This window comes from Mustela nigripes, chromosome 12, assembly GCF_022355385.1.
Source record: "Mustela nigripes isolate SB6536 chromosome 12, MUSNIG.SB6536, whole genome shotgun sequence".
Taxonomy (NCBI): Eukaryota; Metazoa; Chordata; class Mammalia; order Carnivora; family Mustelidae; genus Mustela; species Mustela nigripes.
The window spans coordinates 26,305,648-26,333,619 of record NC_081568.1 but is presented as its reverse complement, the minus strand read 5'-3'; the positions used below and the strand labels follow the sequence as shown (position 1 = coordinate 26,333,619).

Here is a 27,972-nt window from a genome sequence, read left to right as displayed (position 1 = left end):
GGGGCTGGAGGTTGAGTTAATCACTAATGGCCAGTGATTTCATCCAACACGCCTGTGCAGTAAAGCCTCCATTAAAAAAAAAAAAAGAAATTAAAAAAGAAAAAGAAAACATAAACAAGCCCTAACTGGAGAGGAATGGACAGCATCCTGCTGGCCAGATACATGGGGTGCTGGGGGTGGTACTATGCCCTTAAGAGGGTCTAGAAGCTCTCCAGTTTTCCTCTTGGACCCTGCCCTCTGCATCTCTTCCATCTGGCTGGTCCTGAGTTGTATCCTTTTATAATAAACCAGTTTTCTAGTAAGTAAAAGGTTTTCTTGAGTTCGTGAGCCCCTCTAGCAAATTATCAAGCCCTTGGCAGGGATTGTGGGAACCCCTGATTCGTAACCAGCTGGTGAGAAGCACAGGTCACAGGTGACCTCCTGGACCAGAAGAGCAGGGGATGAAAGCAGCGTCAGGACGCTGAGCCCTTGACCTGCCCGGGCAGCGCTAACCCCAGATAGTGAGGGTCAGAATTGCTTGGTGTGCAAAACCCACACAGTAGTTGAAACAGAAGTGATGTGAAAGTAGAGTAGAAAAAAACAGTGGGTTTTGGGGTTTTGTTTCTTTTAAAGAGAGAGCAGTAGAGGGGCAGAAAGAGGGAGAAAGAAAGAGAGAATCTTAAGCAGGCTCCTAGCCCAGCCCAAAGCCCAATGCAAGGCTTGATCTCATGAACCTGAGATCATGACCTGAGCCCAAATCGAGAGTCAGATGCGTACCGATTGGGCCACCAAGACACTGTGGAAACAGTGGGGTTTTTCAGCACCGCCTTCACTTCTGATGATGTTTTAAAGATAACCTTCTATCTTCTCTTTATTGTTCTCAACTACTCAGAAAAATAATTATTATTATGTCAGTTTCACAGAGCAAGAAATTTTCTTTACCTCACTCAGTACCATGCAACTAGTAGACAGCAGAAGTTCGAAGACAGGCACGTCCCTCTCCCCCACCCAGGCTGTGTCTGAATTAAAGCAAGCTCTGTGCCAGGTATGGTGGGAAGTTCTCGATGCCGACACTAACCTGCTGAGGCCAAGGTAGAGCTCCAGGGACGTGGGCTATGTACGTAAAAGCGACACAGTCAAAGAAGATTCTGATATCAGCTCTGGTTTTAGAACAGACATCAATCTGTTGCTGACATTTTCTTATTCCCCTGTGGCTGAAAACTTGATTTCACTCTTTTCAGAATTCACCTTCCATAAGGGGGATTATCTTAGCTGTGTCCACACTCCAGCTGTAAGAATTTCTAGTTGGAGGTAACTTTACAGTAAGGGGTACCGGTGCGAGAGGGAGAAGGAGGTTGGAGCAAGAGTCCAGAGGCTGAAGGACTCTTGGGGAGGAGCTGAGCTGAGGGGGAAGCCCATGAACACGGAAGAGGAGCCTTAATGAAGGAATTCTTACATGATGGCCGCTGAGCTCTGTGGACTGGAAGCTGACCCTCAGTGCGGTCATGGGACAGACTGGAGGGACGTCTCCTTCTGGGTCTCCGCAGCCTGCAAATGTGACCTCATTCCAAAGAAGGGTCTTCACAGATGTTGTTAAATTAAAGGGTCTTGAAATGGGGATATTATCAGCAATTACCCCCTTGGCCCCAAATGTCATTGCAAGGGTCCTTAGAAGAAAGAGGCAGAGGGAAATTTCACACACACACACATACGCACGCACGCACGCGCACGCACGGCGCACACACGGTGATAAGAAGAGAGAACAGATAGATTTGAAGACACTAGCCTTAGACACTGATGGGATGGTCCCCAAGCTGAGGACCACCGGCAGCCCCACAAACTGAAAGAGGCAAAGAACAGATCTTCTGTAGAGCCTGGGGCGGGGGGCAGCGTAGCCCCACTAGCAACTGGATTTTATCCCGCTGACTTTAGGACTCTAAGAAACCAGATTTGGCTTCTAGAACTGTGGGAAACCAGATTTTCGTTTTAAGCCCCCAGTTTTATGGTAATTTGTCGTGGCAGTCCCAGGAAACTAATGCAGGCAGCTGAAGAGGAGAGATGCCCCCACCCAGCGACAGACTTTGCAGAGCTGGGAAAACCATTGCATAGAGGCTTCCTGGAAGACATGGCCAAGGAATTTATGGACTGGCACACCTAGGTTGCTTCCTGAGGAAGCTTGCAGCCAGGCAGGCAATCAGATGCATATTCATGGGCGAGGCAAGCTGTTGTCATGGAGGGACCAGCAGCCAGGCCTGAGGATTCCTCATCCAAAGCTGTGCCTCCTGGCCACTGTCCCCGTGGTCCTTGCCCTCCTCGGGGCTTTGTAGTTAGTAGACATGTCTTCATCTCTTCGTTCTAAAAGCAGCATTGTAGGAACAAGGCAAGTGATACGTTTACCCCGGGAAGGCTGCCTAAGCTGAGGGATGGATGCAGCTTGTTGATTCGGAGCAAAATTCTCAAATGGACCCCTGACTCAGCCGCCTCTCCCACCATCAGTACTGAAGCCCTGGCATTCAGAAAGGAAGGACTGTGGCCATGGCCGCAGGTGGGCGAGGGACAGTCCCAGCCAGCACAGGTGTGCCTTCCGGTGCCCAGATGCTCTCGTCAGGCTGTCAGTTTCGAAGCTGCGGTTTCTGACATTCCGCATTGTGGAGCTTCAGGGGATGAAGACAGCCCATTCTGCTCCCCGACTTCTGCTCTTATATTGGAAACAATTTCCTGCAAACAACTTGAAGATTATACTTACGGAGAGGGTAGCCTAAGCAATTGAACAAATCTTTTTAAATCATTGTTAACTGGTAGCATTTTTTCCTTCTTAAAGCCTCTCATTGTGTTGTTATGGTGACAGTTGTTGATAGATCCGCAGTCTGCAGTCTGTAGGACTTTTTTTTTTTTTTTAAGATTTTATTTACTTATTTGAGAAAGAGAGCATGATGGGGGGTGGGGTGGTGGGGAGAGGCCGTGGCAGAGGGAGAAGCAGACTCCCCGCTGAGCCAGACATGGGGGCTCCATCCCAGGACCTCTAGATCATGACCTGAGCTGAAATCAACTGCTTAACCGACTGAGCCACCCACGTGCCCCCACAGGACTCGTACATTGTCATTGGGAGTTGAGACTGGCCCCCGTAGGGAGTCTCAAGAACAGTGCAAACCAGTACAAGATCAGTTACCCAGTTGTGTGGGGAGTGTCATCAGCATTTGGTAAGATAAAGATCAATAGCAAAACCAGAACAGATCCAGGAAGGTTGTTGCTAATCCTGTGCTAACTAAGCCAGAGCAGTTGTCTTGTTGGGGTGAGTGAATGGGCTGGGCTTTTGTCCTGCTGAGTTCTTTGCAGTACGTTGCACTTCTCCCCAATCCCTCAGGGCATTTTAACAGCCTTCTGTCATGTGTCCTATAAATATAAAAACAGTATTCTGTTATACATCTCCTAGAAATCTGGCATTATGGCAGACATCAGAAAATGAGATGGACGACAGAAAACAACTTGACAGTAGTTCCTGAGCCCTGGGCTTGGAAGACCTTGCTGATACTTAAATTGGGCGGGGGGGGGGGGGGTCTGTTTTCAATTTAAACGAGTGACAAACATAGCCCAGGAGACTGTGGAAGAAATTCTAGAATAAGAAAATAAGGAGGTTCATTATCACTTTGTGATGACAGAGCTGGAAGCCTGATAGCAAGTAATTTGATAAATTATGCTTTTTTGGTCCATCATATTATTAAAGCCCTCCAGAATGACATGTTATATTCAGTAACGTGTCTGGCTTCCCCCAGACATGTCAGCAGTAGAGCAAAGTGATTAGATTCATAATTACTGAAGTGGGCGTTCTGTTGCTCTCACATCATGTAGTTCCAAAACCATCTTTTTACCCACACAAGATAGCCAGATGATAAACACCAGGGCCTAAGGGAGTAACCATATGTGTTGTTATTACTTACTAAGTAAATGAGTAACTCATCTTAATTACTTAATTATAGATGTTCAACACTGAAGAATAAATAAGTAATCTTTACAACTTAAAAATAACTTAAGAAGAATATAACAGAATCAAGGAATAACTTTTTTAAAAAATACTTTTAACCTGAGATTAAAAATGTGAAACTCAAAACAAGTTTTACCCAGACAAATCCAGTACTTACTTTTGTCTCCTTCAAAATTCCATACTATCTCAAGGACAGAAGTCCTCCCCAAATTCAGGAATGAATGACTTCATGAGCTATCCTATTGTTTCATGAAAAACAGAAGCATTCCATTTTATTACCGCACAGAGAGCCAAAGAAGTGGGCCGTATGTTGCAACAGCAGTGAACCCAGACCACAGTGGATCAGTACACTTGTTCTCTCTTCTGTGCTGGAGAAGATTTACACGGTGATGGAGAAGGGGAAACAGAGAGGGCTCCCTGCCACTTTCTGTGTAGCCACACGGTCTGCCTCTTAGAATCGGGAGTGCGTCATCCAGGATAAGGGGGTAGAGAAAGAGCTCACGTTCCTGTTTGTCCACAATGAATCCAGAGTATTCACTTAGCAAACCGTGTCAGCACTTTGACTTGTCAAGAATGGCTGACAAGTAAGAAATTATTTTGTTTCTTCTTTTTCTCTTGCTTTTCTTATCAAAGGGACCGGTGAAACTAGTCGTAGGTACACTGAAGGCGATGGGGAGAATGAAGGCCGTGCCTCTGACTGACCATCTCCTGAGTAACTGAAAACCACTGATTGTTTCAGTACCGGCTTCGCAGCAGAACAGAAAAACATTCAGTGAAGAGCTAGGGGACCTAAATTCTATGTGATTCTTTTACTCGCTAGCAACCGTCAAAATAACAACATGTAAATTACAGGTGATCAGGTTCTGTTATGTGTCAGGCTCTGTACTGTGCACTATGTATAAGTCTGGTATTTTGTTTCGTCTGCAGCACTCATAGAAACTCTGTATTGTTGTACCCATTTGACAGATGAAGAAAGTAAGGCTTAAACTTGCTTGACGTGTTACTATAGAAAACTGGACCTCAGTGTTTTTGACTGCAAAAGGAGAGGGCTTCCCCCCCCCGCCCCCCCATTTAGAGGCATTCTTAGGTAGCATCTCCTCCTGCAAGGGGCTCTGCTGGACTCGAGCTGTGATTGGATGAACCAGCTGGGCCCTGTCTCCTCCTCTAGCTGGCTGGAATGTCTCCAAGGACACCCCTTCCCCCCACGCCAGCTCTGTGACCTGCACTTCCGCTCCCACTTCCTCTTTCCAGAGGCTGGACTGAATATGAATATGTCTAAATGCTTTTGGTGTCCTTGTGTGTCTGCAGGTGGTGGGCCGGGGAGTGGGAAGCATGCTCAGCCACTTGTGGGCCCCATGGAGAGAAGAAACGGACAGTGCTGTGTGTCCAGACCACGGGCTCTGATGAGCAGGCTCTCCCCGCTAAAGACTGCCAGCACCTCCTGAAGCCCAAGACCCTCATTTCCTGCAACAGAGACATCTTGTGTCCATCAGACTGGACAGTAGGCAACTGGAGTGAGGTGCGTGTCATCACCCCCCGCCTCTTCATTAACCAGTCCAGAGCGGCTCTAGAGAAACTTGTGCAGTGGCCGGTGTCCGCCACCTCTGGCCTGTTCGCTGCGTTTCCCTGGGGCCTTGTATCTGATCTGGTTTATTTTATCTTCTTACGGGATTTGCTTCTCTCTCGTCCAGGAGTCGGATACCTGCCAGGGGTGAGCTGGATCCCATTTGCACAGGCCCGCAACAGCTAACTGGCACAATGTCAGGGTTTTTGCAGTCCCATTGTTAAGCCACTGGTTGCACATCGGGACTCTCCCACCCACCCCAAGAGCTAGTTTGCTAAACGCTTACATTTCTGTTTCCCTGAAACTGTGATAGTTAAAACCGGAGGAGTGTTGCTCTAATTATAGAGGGATAGGCGGTGTACCACAGACTTGAAAAAGCCCCTCAAATCGTCTGTCTGTTTGGCATGGGGAAAGGCAAGGTATGAGGTTTAGAGCATGTACTGTGATTTGCCACATAAATTCCAAATCAGTGTTGTTCCATTTTGCCAAAATTAATCTGATCAAATCCTCTAAGTATACTTAGAAATCAGTGGACTAGAAAGTCACAAAAAGCTCCCAGGTTTCATTTTTCTTTAGGTCACCATGGAACCTGGTCCTGTCATGCCTGGTGCTCCCAGAGTCTGGAGTAGAAGTGGAGACCTTTTTTCTCCAGAGGTCCTGGAGTCTCCAGGGCCTTGCTTTGTTTCCTTATGCACACTGCAGTTCAGTGACCTCAGGAATGACAAAAATACATGATTTTTTAAAGTAACAGTCCAGATTTTATGGGTGGTTTCTGACTTCTGCTGAGCTCCCTCGGAAAGCCCCGTCCCTTTTGGTAATAATGCAGTCACTGACCAGAACGTCACAGGAACTCCTCTTAGGACTCACCGTCAAATAAATAGGAAATACTTGATTCAGGAGAATGCAGGAAGTACTCTCTATACTAATAAAGGTACTCTGAAGTATTCTGTGAAGAAGAATCTGAATGTTCGTATGAGCAAAGGTGCGATTTCTGAAGATGTTTGAGAGCAGAAAACACTCATATGCATACAGCCGCTGTGATGACCTTATTTCCAGAACTTTATTTCATTAGCTCACAGTCACAGTTTGGGTTTATTTAGCTTCTAAATCTGCTGCAGAATACTCTCGTGGGCATCGAGGTGAAAAGAAAAAGAAAATGGCTAGTATGGTTCTTGCGTTATAAGAACTCTCTGCCAAATGAGACAGGTGGGACCAAAAAATGAACGAATGAAAGAAAAAAAGGAAGAAGAGAAAGAGAGATGAATAAATGCAAAGAAAACATACCCGCAAACTAAGAGTGTATGATGAATCTGTGCACATATCAGCAACGGGGCTGATCCTGGGAGAGGACCATGAGAGCCTATGCCTGGCCTGGCCTGTGAGGCCCCTGCCAGCCTGGACTGCTGTAAATTCCAGTGTTGTCAAAATCAGCCTGGATGAGCTATCGGGACTGGTCCATTACATCTGTTTACCAGGAATGTCTGGGCTTCTTCTGAAGTGGTCCATAATTCTTGTCAAGTAGACTTTACTAACTGCCAGATTCTTCGTGCTTTTTTCAAGGACTACAGTTACGTCTTTGGCTGAGGAGTTCTTCTTATTGTGTTCATGTGTATGGGGAACAAAGTGACCTGACTTAACTGGAGAACAAGGGACCCAAAAGTTGGCAGGATGTGATAAGTCCTTGGGTCTGTGGTCCCAAATCCAGGCCGTTGCGTAGCGTACCATGAGCCGACATGGGGTTCAGTTTCTGGCTTCACTAGATGGAGTTAAGCCGAATGGCTGAGCCCCGGAATGCTGTCATGAGAGGTGTTTTTAGTTCAATCAACATCGAAATATTCATCCAGTGGTTCTCCCTTTCTTCCCTCTGCTATCTCGTTAATGTCTGTCCATCTGAGCCCTCTAATGAGCATTCCTGGACTATGAGGAAATGTCTTTCACATTCTAACTAGGGCCAAATACATTTTCTTTTTTTCTTTTTTAAGATTTTATCTATTTATTTGACAGAGATCACAAGTAGGCAGAGAGGCAGGCAGAGAGAGAGGAAGAAGCAGGCTCCCTGCTGATCAGAGAGCCCGAGGTGGGGCTTGATCCCAGAACCCTGCGATCATGACCTAAGCTAAAGGCAGAGGCTTTAACCCCCTGAACCACCCAGGCGCCCCGCAGATACATTTTTGAGAGAGATGATGCAGGGCTGTCTTCTTACTATCATAGTATTTATGGTCCGGATCTTGTCTTGAGTTTGGCATTAATTAATGTAGGGTATAGCGCGCCAAGTGATACTTCATGATTTGGTCTGCACTGTGCTGTCTGGGTCACTCTGGGTATTGGAAGAGAGGAGGTAACTGGGCTAAAAGATTTAAGAACTATGAGGCTCGTGCAGAGTCTTCCTCCCCAGGTCGACTTCCCTTCCCTGCCGGGACACCTCTGCCAAGCCAAGCAATGGGAGAAGGGTGAGCTCAGCTGTGCCAGGCTCCACACTCATCCCTGACCCAGGCTCCACACTCATTCCTGACCCAGAGCTAGGACTTAGTGGGAGCTGGGGGCCTTTCTGCCACTCTGACCAGCCCCTCCCTCTCTCCTACCCCCAATCTCGGATTTCACGAAGAATCTTGCCCTGTTTTCACCCAGCCTACTTTCTAGGCTTGGAGGGTAAAGAAGGGGCCTCAATCTGTTGTAAAGAGAGTGTCAGAAGTTCTGAGGCCCCCATTTTTTATTAGGTATACCACTTCAGTGACATGCCTTGTCTGGGGGTAAAGGGCATGCGTGGTTTCAGGGAATGGGTCCCTGGGTTCAAATCCTGGCTCTGCCACTTAACTAGATGTGTGACTTTATTTCTATGTGGTTCTTTTTAGTTTTCTGTGGCTTGTTTTCTCCATCCATGAGACAGGACTAACAGTAGTACTTAGACTTAAGAGAAGCTATGGGGAGTGAGTTAATAGTTCCAAACTTCTTATTAGACCAGTGCCTGGGACATAGCAAGCTGTAGACACACTCATTTCCTAGCAGAGTAGATAGGTAGGAATAACAACATCATCTATTATTTTTTGAGTGCTTTTCATATTATATGGTTCATCTTATCTAACACTGAAGATAACTCTGTAAGGTTGATATTGTTGTGAATTCCCCTGTTAGTCCTGGTAGTTAGGCTAATAGATTTAATGGGAGAGAATTTTCCTTAGTTTTCTAGCCCTGGCAATCCCAAACAGTAGTGCCTGAGCTAGTGTTAACCATACCCCCCAAGCCTTTTCTCATTTATAAAGACAGGGTTAATGTGAGGCTTGGAGATAATCCACAGAAGCTCTTTGCGTGGTGTCCGCAAATAGTGAGTGTTAACTAAACAGTAACTTCCTTCTCAAGCTAAGAAGACAAGTAAGTGTCTGTCTTCTACACTACCCTGATTTTGCAAGCCTTATTCAGTCACTGGCACTCAGATACCCTGAGAGATTTGGTCTCTGCCCCTCTGCATTTTCATCTAGACCCTCGCCTCAAGCTCAGGGCCATTTTCTATATGGAGCAGTGAAAGTACAAGACTTGGGTCTAGGGTCTACAAATGTTTGACACGTAACAAAGAGGCAAATGTATGTATAAATATAAAGGACCCAGCAAAATCATAAGTCAATATTGAATTACATATTAATGGCAGATACTTCCTGGATACTTACTGGTATTAGTATTAAATACTCCTATAGGTATTAATACCCGTGGGTGGCGACTCACAGAAATGCCTGCAGACCGAAGGACGACGGAGCAGGAAGGCGAGGAGATGTCTATGAGTCGCTTACCTGTGGTACTTCCCAGTTTGAGTTAAGGTCCAAGGCACTTCTGTGATGTTGGATGCCTGATATTGGAGCCTTGACCACCTCCTCTTGTGGCAGGGATGTCTGGAAGTGCCAGCATCTCAGTTCTTCTCAGATTTCAACAGGCAACCTCTTTTGACTAAACTACTCACAGAAAACCAGTTGGGGACCATGCTGATTCTCTTTTTCCTGTCTGATATTTTTTAAAATTAGGGTATCATATTAGTTTGCTCGGGCTATCATGACAGAGAACCACAAATGGGGTGGTTTAGACAACAGAAACTTATTGTCTCACAGCCTTGGAGGCCAGAAGTCCAAGATTGAGGTACTGGCCGAGTTGGTTCCTTCTCAAGGCTGTGAGGGACAATCTGTTCCATGCCTTCTAACTTCTGGTGGCCTTTGGTTTCCTTGGCTTATAGATGTTGACATCCTGATCTCTGCTTTCATCTTCAGTGGTTTTGTCCCTATTTATTTGTCTCCGAATCTGAATTTCCCCAGTGGTCCTATTGGATTAGGACTTGATTACCTCTGTAAAGGCACCATCTCCACATAAGTCTCCATTCTGAGGTATTGGGGGAGGGGCTAGGCAGGGGTGAGAAGTCCAGTATATCTTTTTGGGGGAAACATAGTTCAACCCATAACAGCCACCTATGTTTTTCAGCTTACTTTCAAAGCTGATTTTAGCATGAGATCTAATCATTCATTTATAAATTCCCAAGACTGTACAATAAATGTCTTTATGCCAACGCACTAGCGAGTTCTCTCCTCGTCCCTTTAGCTGGAACTCTGTGATGAGCCCCGACTGTGTTTTTGAATAAACTCTTAGCACCGCAGCTCCCAGACTTTTGTGAGCTCCCCTCCCCAATAGGGCGCCTTAGGTGGGTGGCTTGACTCATTTAAGCAGCAGACCTCTGTCTCAGCGGGCTCCCCACAGGTGACAGGTGAGAGCACAATGACCCCCAGGGAGGACAGTAACAGACTGACGAGCCGCTGGCCCCATGCACAGTTCAAAATTATAAGGTTAGGACACGAGGTCATCACAGCAGATACTGGCTTTGAGAGTCCCGAAACCACCAGTCGAGATGAGAGATGAGCTCTGCGGGGCGGCGGCGTGCCCAGTGTTCATCTCATGCAGGGGGCTTGACAGCTCCCACGGAGATAATCAGAGCTGGAAGATGTCTTGGAAGGAGCATGGGGATGAGTACAAAACAGTGCTGCGCGTTCCCACGTGACTATGAGAAAAGGCAACTTCCTTTTTAGGCCACTATACTTGGTAGACGGTTAACACTGTCCTGCTGGGCACGATATGCCCCAGGCCTAAAGAGTGGCATCCCTGGGCTACCTGGAAGCCTCTGGGTCTGTGGGTGAGGAAAGGGGTGGGGACAAAAGGTAGGTGTGCCCGGGAACATAAGAACTGCTCCCGGACCCCGGGCTCCATGAAGGACATCGTGAGTTGCCATCTGGAAAAGCTGCCTGGAGTTGGAGACCGTCTGCTTTGTTGAGAGAAGCTAAAAATCTGGAATTTTAATATGCGATCTGCTAATTTTTAGGTGTTGGCTACTAATTCAGTGTTTGTATTTTACCTGTTTGCTTAAGATTGAGCAAGCCAGGGTGCCTGGGTGGTGCGGTCGCTAAAGCGTTCAACTCTTGATTTTGGCTCAGATCATGATCTCAGGGTCATGAGGTCGAGTCCTGCATCAGGCTCCGTGCTGGGCATGGAGCCTACTTGGAATTCTCTCTCTCCTTCCCCCGCCACCTCTCCCTGCCCCTGTTTTTAAAAAAAAAATAAAGAAAGAGACAAAAAAGATTGAACAGGCCGAAGAATGAATGTCTGTGGGTCCAATTTGGTCCTGAGGCTGCCACTTTAGATCTCTGTTCTAGAATAATCTTCAGTTTTAAAAAAACTTAATGTATTTGAACTAAACAACCAGTTAGCTTTTATGCACTCCTGTTTTATTCTTTTACGTTGAGCAAATTTATACAGTAGGAAATAACATTATTTAATACTTGTTATTTATAAATTCTAAAAAATATGTATCTGTCCATCTGTTAACCCTAGGAAATCTAAATCTTAAAAAATCTAGCAATAAATCAGTGAGATCTGTGGGTAGCCACAGTATCTTCTAGATACAAGTTGACAATTACTTCACCCAGGCAGCTGCTCACCTCTTAGCTTCTCATGGACAGGTGTGTGTCTCTGTGCTTTATAAGCATTTCGAGTCAAGACAAACCAAAATAAAAATAAATAAATAAATAAAGGAATGAAGAGAAAGAAAAGAAAAGCCAGAGAGCTTCCCGCCACGTAGCTGTCTACTCTGACATTTCTTGGAAAGAAAATATCCAAAGGGAGGTACACCTGCCGCTTGAAGACCGTTGGCACCGTCTGGGACCTCTCTCAGGGATCAGCTCTCGAAACCCAGCCTGCCAAAGGCAAGCAGCGCAGAAATGTGTTCAGAGCCACGTGAAAAGTGTTCTATTGGTCAGATCATTTTCCAAGGTGGAGATTTGAAAACTCAAGGGGTTTGGATTAGAATGTAACAAATGGAGAAGCCATGAGGAGGTCGAAGCAGACAGAGCTTTAAAGCACTTTCGCACAGAAGAAGGTAGAAATACTGTAGTAAACCAGGAAAGTACCTGGCCCCGGCCTGCCCTTGCCAGGCTCTGCAGTGGGGTGAGCCCCAAATCCTCAGCTGAGCACAATCTCGGCTGCCTGGTCTGTGGGGGAAATGGTGCTTGACTGGAACAAAATAAAGGGGATTTCCGTGTATCTATATTATTTTCCCACAAAGAGGAAAGGGAAAATAGGACTTGAGAAGGCAAGAAATTTAGGCTAAAAAATGCCTGAGCTCACAGAAGAATTTTCCCTTTCCTGACCCCACCCTCCCTCTGGGGAAATAGTCACTTAACGTGTTTTAAGTGATTGATGTGTCCCAAGAACATACCTGGAATTCAGTTCAGAATAAGAAACAGTTCCTGCCTTTGGGTAGCTTTTCAGAAATCGAGTTTGTATTCAAGAGATGAAATCAGTAGATGGCTACCTGTCTGGTGTGCTGCACTAGACTTCATGGAGGCTTTGAAACAGATCTGATTCTTACTCTGCCACTGACTGGCAACCTTTCAAGCAAGTCCCTGAGTCTCAGGTTCTTCTCCTGTGGAATGTGGAATCCCAATTCCTGCCTTGAAAATCTCATAGGGCGGTCGTCAGTATCGCACGGCATCGTGGCTGTGAACCTGCTGAAATCTGCCAAGCATCATGCAGTCCCCATGCTTTAAAAAAAACCTACTTTGAGGTCAGGAATATAAGACGGACACATGTGAAACAGCCCATGAAGGCCCCTGGGTGGTTCATATTCAAGGGCAGTATATTTGGTGGCCGACTTAAAGTTGGAAAGAAAAGGCAAACATCTGGTGAAAGTAGAGATTATTCCAAACATCTAGAAATTTCGTGTGATGTAGCAAGTACGTGTGGTTTGCGGCGGCTAAGACTGAGGAAATAAAGATTCTTTACCATGAGCCCTGAGGAAAGACTATCCTGTTAGGATTCCTCCAAAGTTTCTCCACTTGCATGTGTCTTGGTGTGCCCTACAGAATGTGGAGGGGACACAAGGTGGGGATACCAGCCATGGCCCCTCACGTTGGCACCATGCCGTGGGAGTCACTCTTCGGAAAGGCTCTCTCTCTACTTCGATTACCCTCACAGCAGAAGTCCTGGATCTGTGTACATGTTGTGTGCATGTGTGAGTGGATGGTTGTCTACCTCTTACTCTGATTCCACATGACAGAGTCAAGTGGAAATGTGTGCCTGGGTGAGACTCTCTTAGTTACATTGGGTGTTTTCTTAATAAAAGGGGAAGGTTTGTTAATAGATTCCAGAAAATATGTAAACAGCTTATGTTAATTTAACAGCATCACAACCCAAGGAAAGATAATTTTACCATCTCTTAAAAAGAGCGGGTGAGGGACACCTGGGTGGTTCAGTTGGTTAAGCGACTGCCTTCAGCTCAGGTCATGATCCTGGAGTCCCAGGATCGAATCCCCCATCGGGCTCCCTGCTCAGCAGGGAGTCTTCTTCTCCTGCTTACCTCTCTCCCTCTCAAATACATAAATTAAAAAAAAAAAAAAAAGAAAGAAAGAGCGGCGACTCGCACGTTTCATCGCACTCCCTGTGAATGAACGGTCCTGCCTCAGAGTCCTGACAGACTTCAGTTTTACTCTGTCACGTTTGTATGTTTAGTTTGTGAAGAGTAAAAGGTTGGTCCCAAGCCCCACCTGGTCTCTAGGAGACACATATTTCCGTGGAGAACTAAAGGAGCTTAGAGACCAAATGTAAAAGTGGAAGAAAACGGTCGGGTCGCACAACTCTGTTTCATCAGGGCTGTTCTCACCCACTGTAAACCTGAGCCTGAGAACCGGTGCATCTTTCCCACTAATCTGACAGCCTTCTCTCTTTTCCAGTGTTCTGTCTCCTGCGGCGGGGGGGTGCGGATCCGCAGTGTCACGTGTGCCAAGAACCATGACGAGCCTTGCGATGTGACAAGGAAGCCCAACAGTCGAGCTCTTTGTGGCCTCCAGCAGTGCCCATCGAGCCGAAGAGTTCTGAAACCCCACAAAGACCCAATTCCCAGTGGGCGAAATCTCCCAACATCTGAGCCAGACCCCCCGCAGCCCATCCCTCCAACTCCATCCAGTCCCAGAATGCTGAGCACATCCACGGTGCCGGAGTCTATGAGCACCAGCACTGGGGCTGTCAGCAGCCCCAGTCCGACCACAGCCGCTGGACAAGGAGACACGGATGCCAAATGGTGGCAGAATAGTTCACACCAAACTGAACCAGGTTCCCATTATGTCCTTTCCACCGGAAGTACTTCCCAGCCCATCCCCACTTCCTGGTCTTTGAGTAGCCAGCCAAACGAAGGGAATGTTCCCAATTCACACCCTGGTCCTACCTCAGAGGGAGATTTTTTCACCACAACAGTGAGTGGTTCTGATTTGCCATCTTCCGGCAAGCCTGTGACATGGCAGGTGACGCCATTTTACAATACCTTGACCAAAGAACCAGGGATAGAGATACACAGTGGCTCAGGGGAAGACAGTGAACAGTCTGAGATCAAAAACGAAAACAACTCTGTAACATGGACCGAAATCAGAGTAGCTGGAAAGGATGCTTCGGTGGTGAGAAGTACAGAAATCCCCCTTGGACCTCCACCAACACCTTATCTCAGGGGGGCGTCCTTGTGGCCACCCTTCAGCACTGTGATGGAAGATCTGCTGCCCAGCCACAGGCCTGCTACTCTCAAAAATGGTACACCTGGTGCGGAGGTGATCACTGAAAAGCCAGCAAACACTCCATTCCCTCTGGGAGGAGACCACCAGCCAGCACCAACAGAACATTCAGTCCGCCATAACCCTCCAGAACTTCCAGGCAGCGTGAATCTAACACAGGGTTCCGGACCGGTCCTGACCAAGGAAGACGCAACAAGTCTGATTGCCGAGGGGTTTTTGCTGAATGCCTCTGACTACAAGGAGCTCTCGACAGGCGGAAGCCCAGCATACTGGATTGCTGGAAACTGGAGTGAGGTAGGAGTTCCATTTCTCACCCCATGCCCAACTCTGTAGGGAAATAGCTAGGACTGTTGCATTCTGGCGCAGATTTCACAATGGGCTTAAGATACAGCCCGATGTAGAAGAAAACGTGAAGCCATTAGATCCATGCCCTTCCTCTCTCTCTCTCCTCCCTAATTCCAAAAATGAGAGAGGGAAGAAAAACTCTCCAGGAAAGGAAGACAAATGTAGTGAGATAAAGTGAAAAGAACTCTGCACTAAGTCAGGAGGACTGGGCAAGCTAGCTGCGTTAAGAGCAGAGAACTCAGTCCACATTTCAGAAGCCGCTTTGTGGCAGTGCCCATGTAGACCAAGAGCAACATGCCCCCAGCTGCGAACACCTGAGGAGCGCCTTAATGGGCCTCAGGTGGCATTTCACTCAGAAAGCTGATGCTGGGACTCCAGATCTGTTAGGTAATCCTAATTGGGGTGGGAATCAAAGGTAAAATTCCCTAAAAGCGTTCTCTAGTTCAGTGTTATCAAGGGATTTCTTTTCTTGTTGGTCTGTTTGCTTGCATGAAAACCAAAGCATTTTGGCTCATTAAAAGAATTAGAATATGGAAGAAGAAGAAAATAAATATGATGACAGAATGTTGGCCCCTGTTTTCAAGCTTCAGCATTTTGGCTGGATACGTGTTTTTCCATTTCTAGAACTAATTAATGTCCTTTGAAGCATCAAAATCATTTTTCCCCATTTGAATTTTGAATGCACAGGCTATGAGCTTGTTGAAATAATTTGACAACTCAAAAGAGGTCTTTGTGGTAAAATAATCGCATGTTTAAATTAATCAGCATTTTTATCACAACTCATGGCTCCTCTCCCTGGCCAAAGAGAAATGAACTATTTGCTGCTAATATAACCGCTGTACATTTAATTTGTAAAGCATGTTAATTTCCAAACCACTTTCATATCTAGCTCTTATTTTCTCCCTTTAACAGTCCTGAGGAGCAGGTAAGGTCTCATTGATGCCAATTTGCAATAGAAAAACTAAAGTGACTTGTCTAAGGACACAGCTGTCAGTTGGAAGATGAACCTTCTAACTCAACTCTATTCCATTGGTAAAAAATACATTATTTCTGAGTAAAGTGAGGTGTACCTGTAAATTAAACCAAAATAAAAGTATATATTAACTCAGATAATCATGGAGGCCAGCACTTAATTGATATGTTTTAATTATAATAAATCAAGCTATACTTAACTTATCACAAATGTCATCATTTGTCTTTGACAGAAGTAAACTGTCTTACTGAATACATCATAGCTCACCCAAAGTTTGGCAACGGTGGTGAAGCAACTGAGAGCTGTTAATTCCAGGTCGTTTGGCTAGAAAAAGGGTGTTGGTCCACACTGCAGTTTTTCAGAGCTCCGAAAGGATATTACAAGAACAGAGTTCAACATTTGGCAGAAATTCCCTCTGTGGTAGGGTTTGGTGCCTGCCCCTTTTATACATCTTTTGAGACAATTTTTTTCAATTTTTAAAAAATATTTTATTTATTTGACAGAGAGAGACATAGCAAGAGAGTGAAGACAAGCAGGGGGAGTGGGAGAGGGAGAAGCAGGCTTCCCACCGACCAGAGAACCCTATGTGGGGCTCGATCCCAGGACCCTGGGATCATGACCTAACTGAAGGCAGATGCTCAACAACTGAGCCACGCAGGCGGCCCGACAAAATATTTTAACACAGAATTGTTGGAGAGGATGAGGACTCAGGATGAAAACTTTGGTTTTCCCTGTGGATTTTTTATTCTGTCCACTTCTTTTTTTTTTTTTTTTAAGATTTTATTTATTTGTTAGAGCGCGCACACAGGGGGAGTGGCAGGCAGAGGGAGAAGCAGGCTCTCTGCTGAGCAAAAAGCCTGATGTGAGACTCGATGCTAGGACCCTAGGACCATGACCTGAGCAGATGGCAGAGGCTTAACCCACTGAGCCACCCAGGTGTCCCTATTCCATCCATTTCTGAAGCTATTTCTTTAGGATGGCCTCTCAATTACCCCATTGAGATCAGTCTTCCCCAACCCCTGTAAAAACCCAGACAGTTTTCCAAAGCAGTGTCACTTCCTCATCTCTGTCATCTCCTCTTTATTTCCTGTTAGTTCCGGGGCCAGATGTTTCTAATCTAATGGCAGGAGGCACTTGGAGAAGATGAGATGCTTCTGTTTGTTGCAGTGATGGCTGGAGGGGGCCACTGCCCACAGTGACTATCTGAAACCCAAAGATGGTAAAACCCTGTGACGTTCAGGGAGGTCTCTTATAAGGAAGGAATGTCCCGTCCAGAATGCCAGTAGTGCCCCAAACGTCAGTTACTGTTCCCGGCCCCTTGCTGGTCTGCGTGCCCCCGGTCTCTCCCCTCGGCAGTGCTTCCCACACATCATCACAAGAGACGGAAGCCTGCCGAGTCAGTCTTCTGCAGGAATTTGCCAATCATTCCAAACTCCTGCTCATAGATCTCTCCTGTCTCCTCATTCTTCTGATAAATCAACTCCAACAGTCCAGCAGTCTCTACAGCATTACATAATCCAGCATTCTGAGCCTCACTGACCCCACGCTGCCTCCCCATCTTCAGCTTCAGCAGATCAAAACTGCTCAGGTCCCCCCTAAGCCTCCCTCCCGCTCAGTCTGTTTCTGTTTTTCCCTCTGCCTTGAATTTCCTTCCCCTCATCCTCTACCCTTGCAAATCCCTCCCTGCTTTCTTCAGGACCAAACTTTGAGCTGCTTCTTCCAAAAAGGCACTCCTGATCCTTACGATTGGCAGTAATTTCTAAAGCTCCTTATCATTTGATCCAAAATGGCTCTCACCGTGTCCCCCCACTTTCTGCCCTGTGTGGAAGAGCTGTTCACGCTCCCCACTCTACACAACACGTTCCTCAGATGGTGACATTGAAAATTAAAGCATGGTTATAAAAACCCAGTTAACACTGTCAACAGGCATATAGCTTGAAACCAGACTTTCTGGGCTGGAATCCGGGCATGGCCACTCACTGTCCATGTCCCCACATGCTCAGGTTCCCCATCTGTGTAACGAGGACAGTGACAATGCCCAACTCAAAGACCGTTAGCAGGGAAGAGGACTAACTCTGTGTAAGGTAGTTGGGAGCATATGGGGCATGTCGGGAGCCCCCAGCCAGTGTTTGCTCTGGAATCTGTTCTCAGAGCAGAAAGCCCAGCCAGTCGGCAGTGTGCGTGGTGTGGCACTTCCGTGGTCAGAAAATCACGTCCCACTGAATCACCCCGTCGTCCGGTCAGAGCCCCCGGGCCAGGCAGTTACTCATCAGCGGTGCAGCAGTTGTGTAAACCGATGCAACACAACGATTTTCCAGAACCATGGCAGTTTTCACGTGATTCTAATGCAGCCCTCCTTGTTAGGTGCAACTCTGAACATCCCGAAACCTGAACTCCTTGACCTAGGACATCGGTGGCCACACGGCCACTGGCTGTAACCAGGAGGGAGGTTTCCAGGACAAAGTGAAGTCCCTTGACTCCTCACGGCCCTCCTTTCTTGTCCCCTCCCCCACTCCCAGTTTGAAACTAATACAAGTGACCGTTGATGGAGCCCCATCTCCCTTTTATTGTGTTCCATGATTTTCCCCATGTCAGCTTTCGCTTTGCACTGTTGTTGGCTGCCTCCGTAGAAACTGTCAAAAAGGAATTCAGTGTCTGCTCCTGGGATCAGAAACGGGCAGGACTAATGTCAGAGCCCCAGAGACAACAAGCATTTATTTGCCACACAATTATGGTTCAAAGAATCCTAGACATCCCTTGAGATTTACCACGTTTTCACTACCCTGGGAATTCCGTCTCACTAGGCCCTTTCCTGGGTTTGGGCAAATGTATTTTTCTCTCTGTCATATATGAAATTAACAACAGTGACGTGGCCTTGAATGTGGCTTCTATCTCTGGGCCCCAGATATCCAGAAAGTGGACTTACAATTTTGACCTCGCAGCTGTGTTGTGTTTAATAGGTAACATTTGTAGGGTCCTGACCATGGGCGTGAATGTCTGTGGTCCTAATGTATCACCAGTTTTACAGGCTCAGGGGTTAGGAAACTGCAGAAGATCACACGACTGGCTAACTGCAGAGCTCTCGTTGTATCCTGAGTCTCAGAAGGCAAGAGAAGTTGTAGGAAAGGTACCTGTTATGTAGCTGTATCAGTGCCTATTACTACAATAATGCCAGGTGACAAACCACCACAAAACCCCAGAGTTGTGTTCATGAGTCTGTGGGTCAGCTGGGAGGTTCTGATGATCGGGCCTGAGCTCAGGGATCCCAGCTTCACCCGAGGGTGGACTGTGGGAGGGCTGGTCTCAGGTGGCCTCAGCAGGGTCACCCAGTTCTATTTCACATGAGCTCTCATCCTCCAGGAAGGTAGCCTGGTTTTATTCTATGGCAGAGACAGGTCCAAGACAGAGAACTGAAATTAGCATGTCCTCTTGAGAACTGGTATGTCATATGGTGGGTTTTATTGGCCAAAGAAAGTCACAAGAGTTTCCTTGATTCAAGAGCTGGGGGGTTATATCCCGCTGTTTGATGAGAAGAGCTGCCAAGTCCCACTGCAGAGAGAGAGCATGGCGTGTCCCGTGTGGGCCACCAGGGCCATCATCCGATGTCAGTGGTCCAGACTCTATCACACACCTGCGGGATGCAGCACTACAAAGATGTTAGGGACTTAGGTGTGTACCAAATCCTAAAGAACTTAAGGCTGGAGGAGACCTTACATCCTTAAATGAGCCGGTTGGAAAAACGATGCCCTAGGCTGTGTTCTCCTCTTCCCTCTCTGAGATTCTGTGGTAGAGTCGTCTCCCCAGAGCCTGTGTCGTGTCACGCATACGTCCAAAAAGCGAGTCTGCCCAATGCGACACAAGGGATTATATGGAGGATGAAATAGCAGCAAGAGAAAAGTGAGGCTGGATTTTATTTACAGCTCATCAAAAGGAGCTTTCAAAGATGTCCTAAATGGAACTTCTACACTTTTTTAAAAAATAAGCCCAGAACTGTGTTTTCCATTTGTACAGAGAGCACCCCTGTTCTGAGAGTGGACAGGGGAGAAGGGGCGCAAGAAAAATCAGGTGTACAGAAGAATAAGCACACAGCATAAAGGAAATGGCGGGGGGTGTAGCTTTCAAGGTGACCCCAGGCTAAACTTAAGGTATTCAAGAATTATGAATAAATAATAACATCATGTGAGGAAAAGGCTGTCATACATTACCAGAGGGCAAGTGGTGAAAAGCACTGGGCTGTAACATCTTTGTGACCCCCAAGCCCGATCTGAGGACCGGAGGCGTCAGCAGCACCTGGGAGCTGGTTGGAGACGCAGAATCTCCAGCTCCACCCAGCCCTGCTGACTCAGCGCCTGCCTTCTGCAAGGAGCCCAGGTGAGGCACGAGGACGCTGACATCCGAGAGGAACTGCTCTCACAGACCGTGTACAGCAGTTTGGAGGCGGGAGCCCTAGGCTCACTCCTCGGTCAAGCCAGCTCTTCGAGCTTCATGGGGCTTTTTGGGCACCCGTCTACCCATGGATTTGTTGTGGAGAGGAGGAAGTGACATAAGGTCACCGAGGTGTTCTACCAGGCTGCTGAGTAGATCGGACACCCTCTGTGAGCGGACATCCTTGGGGTGATATGTGGGGGGCCGTCTGCCCGCAGTGCCTAGACAGTCCTGCCGGGATGATTTTTAAAGAGAAGCAAATTCCCCCTCCAATTAGCTTTTCTTCTCCTGTGCTGATCAGGGATTCTCATCCAGCCTGTTTTGTTAGAATCACCTGGGGCATTTCTTTTCTTTCTTTTTTTTTATTTTTTAGGATTTTACTTATTTATTTGATAGAGAAAGAGAGCGAGCACAAGCAGGGGGAGTGGCAGGCTGAGGGAGAAGCAAGCTCCCCAACAAGCAGGGAGCCCAATGGGGGACTCGATCCCAGGGTGCTGGGATCATGACCTGAGGGGAAGGAAGACATTTAACGGACTGGGCCACCCAGCACCCCCCACGCCGGGGCATTTCTTTTTGCACTGATGCCTAGACCCTACCCAGGGTGATTCACATTAATTTGTCTAGGGAAGGCCCCCAGCACTGGTATTTTTGTCAAAAGTTCTGCACCTAGGTGAGCCTCCAAGACAGAACTCCTCTGACTGTAGGATGTGGTGGGGCATGTCTGAGAAAGAAACCCTCAGCCTCTGTCCTCTCTGTCCCCCTCCCCGCCGCAGTGCTCCACCAGCTGTGGGCTGGGGGCCTACTGGCGAAGCGTGGAATGCAGCACCGGCAGGGACTCTGACTGTGCCGCTGTCCAGAAGCCCGACCCCGCTAAGAGGTGCCACCTCCGTCCCTGTGCCAGCTGGAGAGTGGGGAACTGGAGCAAGGTGAGTGACCGGCCCCGCGGTGTTCTGGAAGGGACAGCCTAGGTGCATGTCTCCTCCATGCTGCCCTTTTCTCTGATAGGACTTGGAGGAGCAAATCCTGGGCATCCCCACAGGCCCCCTTGAAGTTGCACAACAGTCTTTGAACACGCACAGAGTTCTGAGTAACCCACATGTTTTCACCTGCCTGTCCTTTGCCTTCCCAGATAAACTAGAATAAAACCTTAAATTAGTGCCATGGATGGCTTGTCCAGTATGCCACATTGTTTCTCAAGGACTCACATGTAGCCTTCTAATGAGAATTAGACAGCACCCCACGTATCATGACGTCACGACTCAGCAGCAGCTCACAAAGCAAGTGTGCTCTTTCATTGTCAGACCCCAAAGGAGAAGAAAGCTGAGACCTAAAGGAAAAATTGGTCTTTCATAAGTGTATTTCCCGTACAGATCTTTTTGAAGAGTGGTTTTACTGTCTCTGCTGATCTGGCTGTGGTTACTCATTTTGCTGTGCTGTCTGTATGGTCCCTTGTGAAAGACCATCAGGCTTTGGGATTCTTTGGCCTTGGTGCTTTGGGGCACTAACCAGGTCCAGCCCGGGCTGGGGCTGAGCCAGGCGCAGGAGGATATGCCCGGGCTCTGAGACACCTGTCAGTGGTGGGGCTGACAGCTGATTGGCAGGAGGAGGGGAAGAGGTGTGAGCTGGGCGCGTACCTTCTGTTTGCCAAGCACGCCCCACGCTAGCATGTCCTATGGGCCCCATCTTCTCTCTGGGGAGCCAGTTTCTCCACACAGCTGAGACACAGAAGGGGAAAGAAAGAGCTACCCAGATGTCTGGAGAGGCTGGTGAGCCTTGTAAATGTTAGCGCCGTCATCCAGTATTGAGCTCCTGTTCCCAGACAAGCAGGACCACCAGGTGTCTCGCAGGACATCTCTGGTTCTGGAGGACTTACTTGGAAGACTGGAGTTTGCAACATCATTTATCTCCTTTAGACCCCTTCTTGCAAAGTGAGGCTCCGATTCTGGAGAAGAAAGGGAGAGTAGGGTTACTCCTTCAAAGATTACCAGCCATCCCTTTGGTACCTGCCGCCCTCCCTTTCTTCTGCTTTCATGTCATTTTCCTTTCAAGAAGGCGTACCGTGCTGGTTCTTTCTTCTTTATCTTCCAACTCCTAACAAACTCAAGTTCCAACGAAGACCAAATGCTTTGCTGAAGTTTCTCTTCCACATCCAGCAAAATCCCAAGAGACATTTTGTATCCCTGACCTGGCCAAATGTTGAGCAGTCCTAACACCCCAGTTTGCTGTTACTGGGAACAGCCCTTCCCTCGGAAATTGCATGGCTTGAAGAAAGGACAGATGTACGAAATCGCTCACACTTTCAAAAAGGCACTCCAGTGAAAAGTACCAGGAATTCTAGCTTGTGAAAAACCCTGAATGAGAGATCCAGAAGCCCTTCTCTGGGTTCAGACCTCCCGAGGAAAGCCCTGCTCTGCCAGCGCATACCTCCCTTGTCTGTCCCTGGGTGTGCCCCGTCATGGCCGGGAGGGCTCTGGGGCTATGTACACCCCCTGCAGTGCGATTGGTTCTGGTGTTTTCCTGGGAGCTCTCTCATTATCACCAAGCCTGCCAGAACGTGATAGCTACCACATGTGGGATTGGTCCTCCAAGTTACCCCATTCCTCCCACTCAAGAGATGCTAGAGAGAGATATCTCAGGATACTAGATAAATCTTGTCAAAGACGTGGCTTAACCACTGACAGCCTATTGCCCTGACTTCTTTGTTTCTGTTATTATGAGCCTTACACACCTGACTTCCATTTTTCCCAGGCATGTTGGTTTAGATTTTATCTTAAATTTTGAGGAGTAAGTATAATTCCTTCTTAACTACCACATTATTAACCAGTTCATATGGAGGTCTGAATTCCAAATCATGTACCAGGAAAGACTCAAGGGCTTCTTCATTTCACTGTTCTATTAGGACTTTGAAACTCTTTCAGAGGCAAACCTCCAAAACCTAGAGTAGGAGTGTAGGTACATTTTTTGCCTTTAAATGTCCAGATCTTTTAGATTCTGCCCTGTTGATGGTTTGCCTTTACACAGATACTTTCTCAGAGGGAAGAATTCCAATTTTACCTTGAATCTTTGGCATTATCCCCCAAATCTCTACCACCGTCCCATCCACGGACACTGAATTCTCACAGAATTGTGCCCCTGATGCCTCGGGGTCACTCACCAGCAGTCCCCCCTTGCTTTGTGATGGCTGTGTGAGTTGTGGTGGTTTTACTGACTTCTGTCTCCAGCACCATGCGGCTCCCTGATGAAGCCCGGTACAGCTGCTGGGGACGGGCTCTCCCTGGGTGTGAGAGTAGAGTAGGAGTCTATGTTCAGCCCTCTGCCTTTACGTGTCTAGAAGCAGACTTTCAGCATGGCTTGCTTCCCCTTCATGCATCAGTCTGTCTGAAGCAAAGTTCAAGTCATAGTTCTCGGGTTTCTCCCAGAGGTATGCTCGGAAAGACCATTCTGCAGAATTGCATCCTGAAAGTCGTGCTGGGCAATGGACGAGACCCGTGTGGGTTGGCAGTCCTGCTCTGTCATGACCAGCATGTGACACTGGTGCATTCACCTTAGAAACTGTGCTTCTCTCACCTCTGAGAAATAAAGTGGATGCTATTGCCTCTACTTACCTCATAGAGTTGTTACAAAGGTCAGAAAAGAGAGTGTTCGTGAAACTACTTTGTAAATGGCAGAAGACTATTCAGGGGAAATCCTGGGCCTACTTTGAGCTCCAGATGAAAGTTAGGACTGGCCCTTAGGTGCTTCCTAACCTCTGGCTTCCTGGACTTGGGCCAGAAAGCTTGTAGACAGGTGACAGCAGAGAAAGTTCTGTCAACAGAAGGACTGGCTGGAGCAGGTGTCCGCTCCCCTGGACAAAGCAGACAAGGTGCTCAAAGTGTGTATGAACTTTGGAGAACTTGACCCAGCCTGGGCTCCAGCACTCTCCAGATACTGTCATGTGCCCAGCATTACACAAGAGCTGCTTTAGATAATCAAGTCCATTTTCATCCAGCCCAGGACTTTCTTTATAATTCCCACTGAGGAAACTGAAAGCTCGGGGTGTTTAAATCACTAACGCTTGCTCACACAGCTGTTACCAAACACTCCCGGTTTTAAGAAACCATCAACAGGGGGACACGTCATCTATTTAATGACAGCTTTTCAGAAAGAAGGGGAACACTGCACAATAAATATGAACATCAGTTGTAAGACGCATGCCAATTTCAGGGCATTAAAATTTGTAGGAGGAAACAAGAGGGAGTGTCATCATGCAGGAAATTTAGGAAGTGACAAAATGGGTTTGAAAAGCTTCCATTGGGTTTGACCCCAAAGCGATGCATCACCCACAGCCCCACTCACTGCCTGGTGGAACATCTTGATGGCTACCCCTTCTGAAGTTTTGTAAACTGGTGGTTTGACAGGCCCTTTCTTTGCTTTCTGAGAACAAGCACTTCCCTTTTCATAGTTAAGTTGTAATAGATCTTGATTATTTCTAAAATGAATCAGAAACGTTTTTACATTTTTTCTTGGAATATTCTGTTTTTCCTCCTCGGCAGTGTTGCCATTTTATTTTTGCAGCCTTTGACTTTTGCTGGGAAATGAGAGAAGGTGGCAGCCTTTCCTTATGGCAGTGGGTTTCATTTCTTTTTTTAAAGATTTTATTTATTTATTTGACAGACAGAGATCACAAGTAAGCAGAGAAGCAGGCAGAGAGAGAGGAGGAAGCAGACTCCCTGCTGAGCAGAGAGCCCAATGCGGGGCTTGATCCCAGGACCCTGGGATCATGGCCTGAGCTGAAGGCAGCAGCTTTAACCCACTGAGCCACCCAGGTGCCCCATGGCCATGGGTTTCAAATATTTGCTAATGTAATTGTATATATCGCTAGTATTCCTGTCTCATTCTTCTTGCCTTTGTGTTTATTAGAATATACAGATTGTCAATGGCATTGCTACATTTTTTTAGATCTGAATTTTTAGAACTAAATTAGTAGGGAAAGAGCTCCTTTCTTGCTAAATACAGACCATCCCCAACTTTGATATATATCATGTTCACAGGAATGTATATTACAGTCCAATGTGCAAAAGTCAAAACTTAGACTTGCATGTTATAAGGGATTCTCTGTCCCCAGAAAGCAAAAACTGAGTAGCAGGAAGATCATTATATGCTAAACATTGCTGCTTTTATTTTAGTCTTGATATAATTTGTTAAATGTCTGTACCGTAATTACCTTCTCTTAGCATCGCCAAAGGTTTTAGATTAAGGGATCCCTAAAAAATAGAGGAATGAGAATGAGTTAAAAACATTTAGGAGCACAGGAAGCACGAGCCTAAGACCACCCAAGACCACTATGGGGCTCTCCATAATGGCCCTGCCCATCTCTATCCACCCCGACTCTTTGCCCTAGCATTCTGATCAGCTTGCCGATCCCAAGCGAGCCTTGTTTCATAGCACTCTCCTCCTTACATGCCATTCTCTCCATCTTGATTGTCCCCCACCCTCTTTTGTCAGCTGAGTGAGCGCCTACTTATCCTATATGCTTCAGCTCAAACTTCAGCTCCTTTATTTAGACCTTTCCTGACCTCTTCAGGTGAAACTGCCCACCTCCTCCATCGTGCCCTCAGTAGATCATGAGCAACTCATGATGTGATATTTATATTAAATATAGCCTTTAGTCCTCCATCTCATTTATGTAACTCTTGCCTCCTATTGGATTGGAATATAGAGTCTGGAACATAGAAATGTCTAATAACTGGAAGGGATGTGGGGGTGGCATGGGAGAGAGATGGAAGGGTGAATTTTGTTCAACTGTTCAACTTCGAATTTTTGGAATGAACTATTTAATCTTAAGCGTCTTAGGAAACTGTTCAGCATAAGGAAAGGAACAGGAATGAATTTTTTTTGTATCCCAATTTAGTATTTAGTATTTAGTATTTCCAAGTTCAACTTGGAAAGCAAGTAAGTATTCTGAAATCAGAACAGAATACAAATGCAGTGACCCCATACTTCACACCACTCCAGAATGTTGGGATAGTCTAATCGTCTCGTCTATCCTCCTTCCCACACCAGTGGAGAAACAGAGGCTGAGAGACAAGAAGTGGTTAACCTACACTAAGGTAGCCCCTTGCTGTCAGGGTCACACCTGAATGCAATCTCCCAGCCCTGTGCTCCAGCATCTCACTGTACCTGACTGAGCAATCTGTGTGAGTCCAGCACAAAATGAGTATCGTGATGACTTCACACATCAAAAACAACACTAGTCATCAGGGAGATTCAAATTGAAACCACATTGAGATATCACCTTACTCCAGTTAGAATGGCCAAAATTAGCAAGACAGGAAACAACATGTGTTGGAGAGGATGTGGAGAAAGGGGAACCCTCTTACACTGTTGGTGGGAATGCAAGTTGGTGCAGCCACTTTGGAAAACAGTGTGGAGATTCCTCAAGAAATTAAAAATAGAGCTTCCCTATGACCCTGCAATTGCACTACTGGGTATTTACCCCAAAGATACAGATACAGATGTAGTGAAAAGAAGGGCCATCTGTACCCCAATGCTTATAGCAGCAATGGCCACGGTCGCCAAACTGTGGAAAGAACCAAGATGCCCTTCAACGGACAAATGGATAAGGAAGATGTGGTCCATATGCACTATGGAGTATTATGCCTCCATCAGAAAGGATGAATATCCAACATGGATGGGACTGGAAGAGATTATGCTGAGTGAAATAAGTCAAGCAGAGAAAGTCAATTATTATATGGTTTCACTTATTTGTGGAGCATAACAAATAGCATGGAGGACATGGGGAGTTAGAGAGGAGAAGAGAGTTGGGGGAAATTGGAAGGGGAGGTGAACCATGAGAGACTATGGACTCTGAAAAACAATCTGAGGGTTTTGAAGGGGCGGGGGCTGGGAGGTCGGGGTACCAGGTGGTGGGTATTAGAGAGGGCACGGATTGCATGGAGCACTGGGTGTGGTGCAAAAACAATGAGTACTGTTACGCTGAAAAGGAATAAAAAATTAAAAAACAACAACAACATAAGGGAGAATCGTGATTTCATTCTGTCTCTGCCAATGGCCCCTATAAGCTAAGGGTATTTTTCATGCTAACTTGATCTGGTCTGTAGATCACACTGTTGAGCTGAGGTGCTAACTGGAAAATGGGATCATTTGATCCCAGGAAGGCGCTGGCCAGGTTTTGTTTTCATTAGTCTGACTCTTGTGCTCAGTCTGGTCCACAGGCGCCAGGTTAGGAAACCATAAATCTAAATGACCCTCCTCTAGGGCAAGAAGAAAATGAACATAATAATTGGCATTCAGCATACAAGACAGAACAGCATTAGGAATGGAGTGATTTAATATCCTGCCCCTTCTCTATTGCTAACTGAACTAGATGCCGTTTTGAAAATGGAATGAAAGTCATAGATTTAGTGAGGGTCTTCCCTTGTTATTTACTTCAGCATATTAATAAAGTTCATTTCCCATTGACTGTGAATAACAAAAGGGAAATGCTAATTTGAAAATTAAATTTTGGAATAACAGATTGCAACAGCAAATGAAAAAAAGGAAAGTAAAATCCCATTTCATACTTAACTCTTATAAAATTCCCTGTCCTAATAAAGATCCCTGTTGCTTTACTACGTGTTATTTC

General features: G+C 46.6%; 1 protein-coding gene across 1 annotated transcript in view; it reads left to right on the top strand.

The window, feature by feature from the left end:
- The window catches only part of ADAMTS12 (ADAM metallopeptidase with thrombospondin type 1 motif 12), a 298,247-nt gene that overhangs the window by 245,405 nt on the left and 24,870 nt on the right, over positions 1–27,972 (top strand). Inside the window, exons 18-20 of the mRNA XM_059416968.1 lie at positions 5,270–5,480; positions 13,778–14,899; positions 21,122–21,274. Of these exons, the coding sequence (XP_059272951.1) occupies positions 5,270–5,480; positions 13,778–14,899; positions 21,122–21,274 (1,486 nt within the window). The remainder of the gene's footprint in view (positions 1–5,269; positions 5,481–13,777; positions 14,900–21,121; positions 21,275–27,972) is intronic.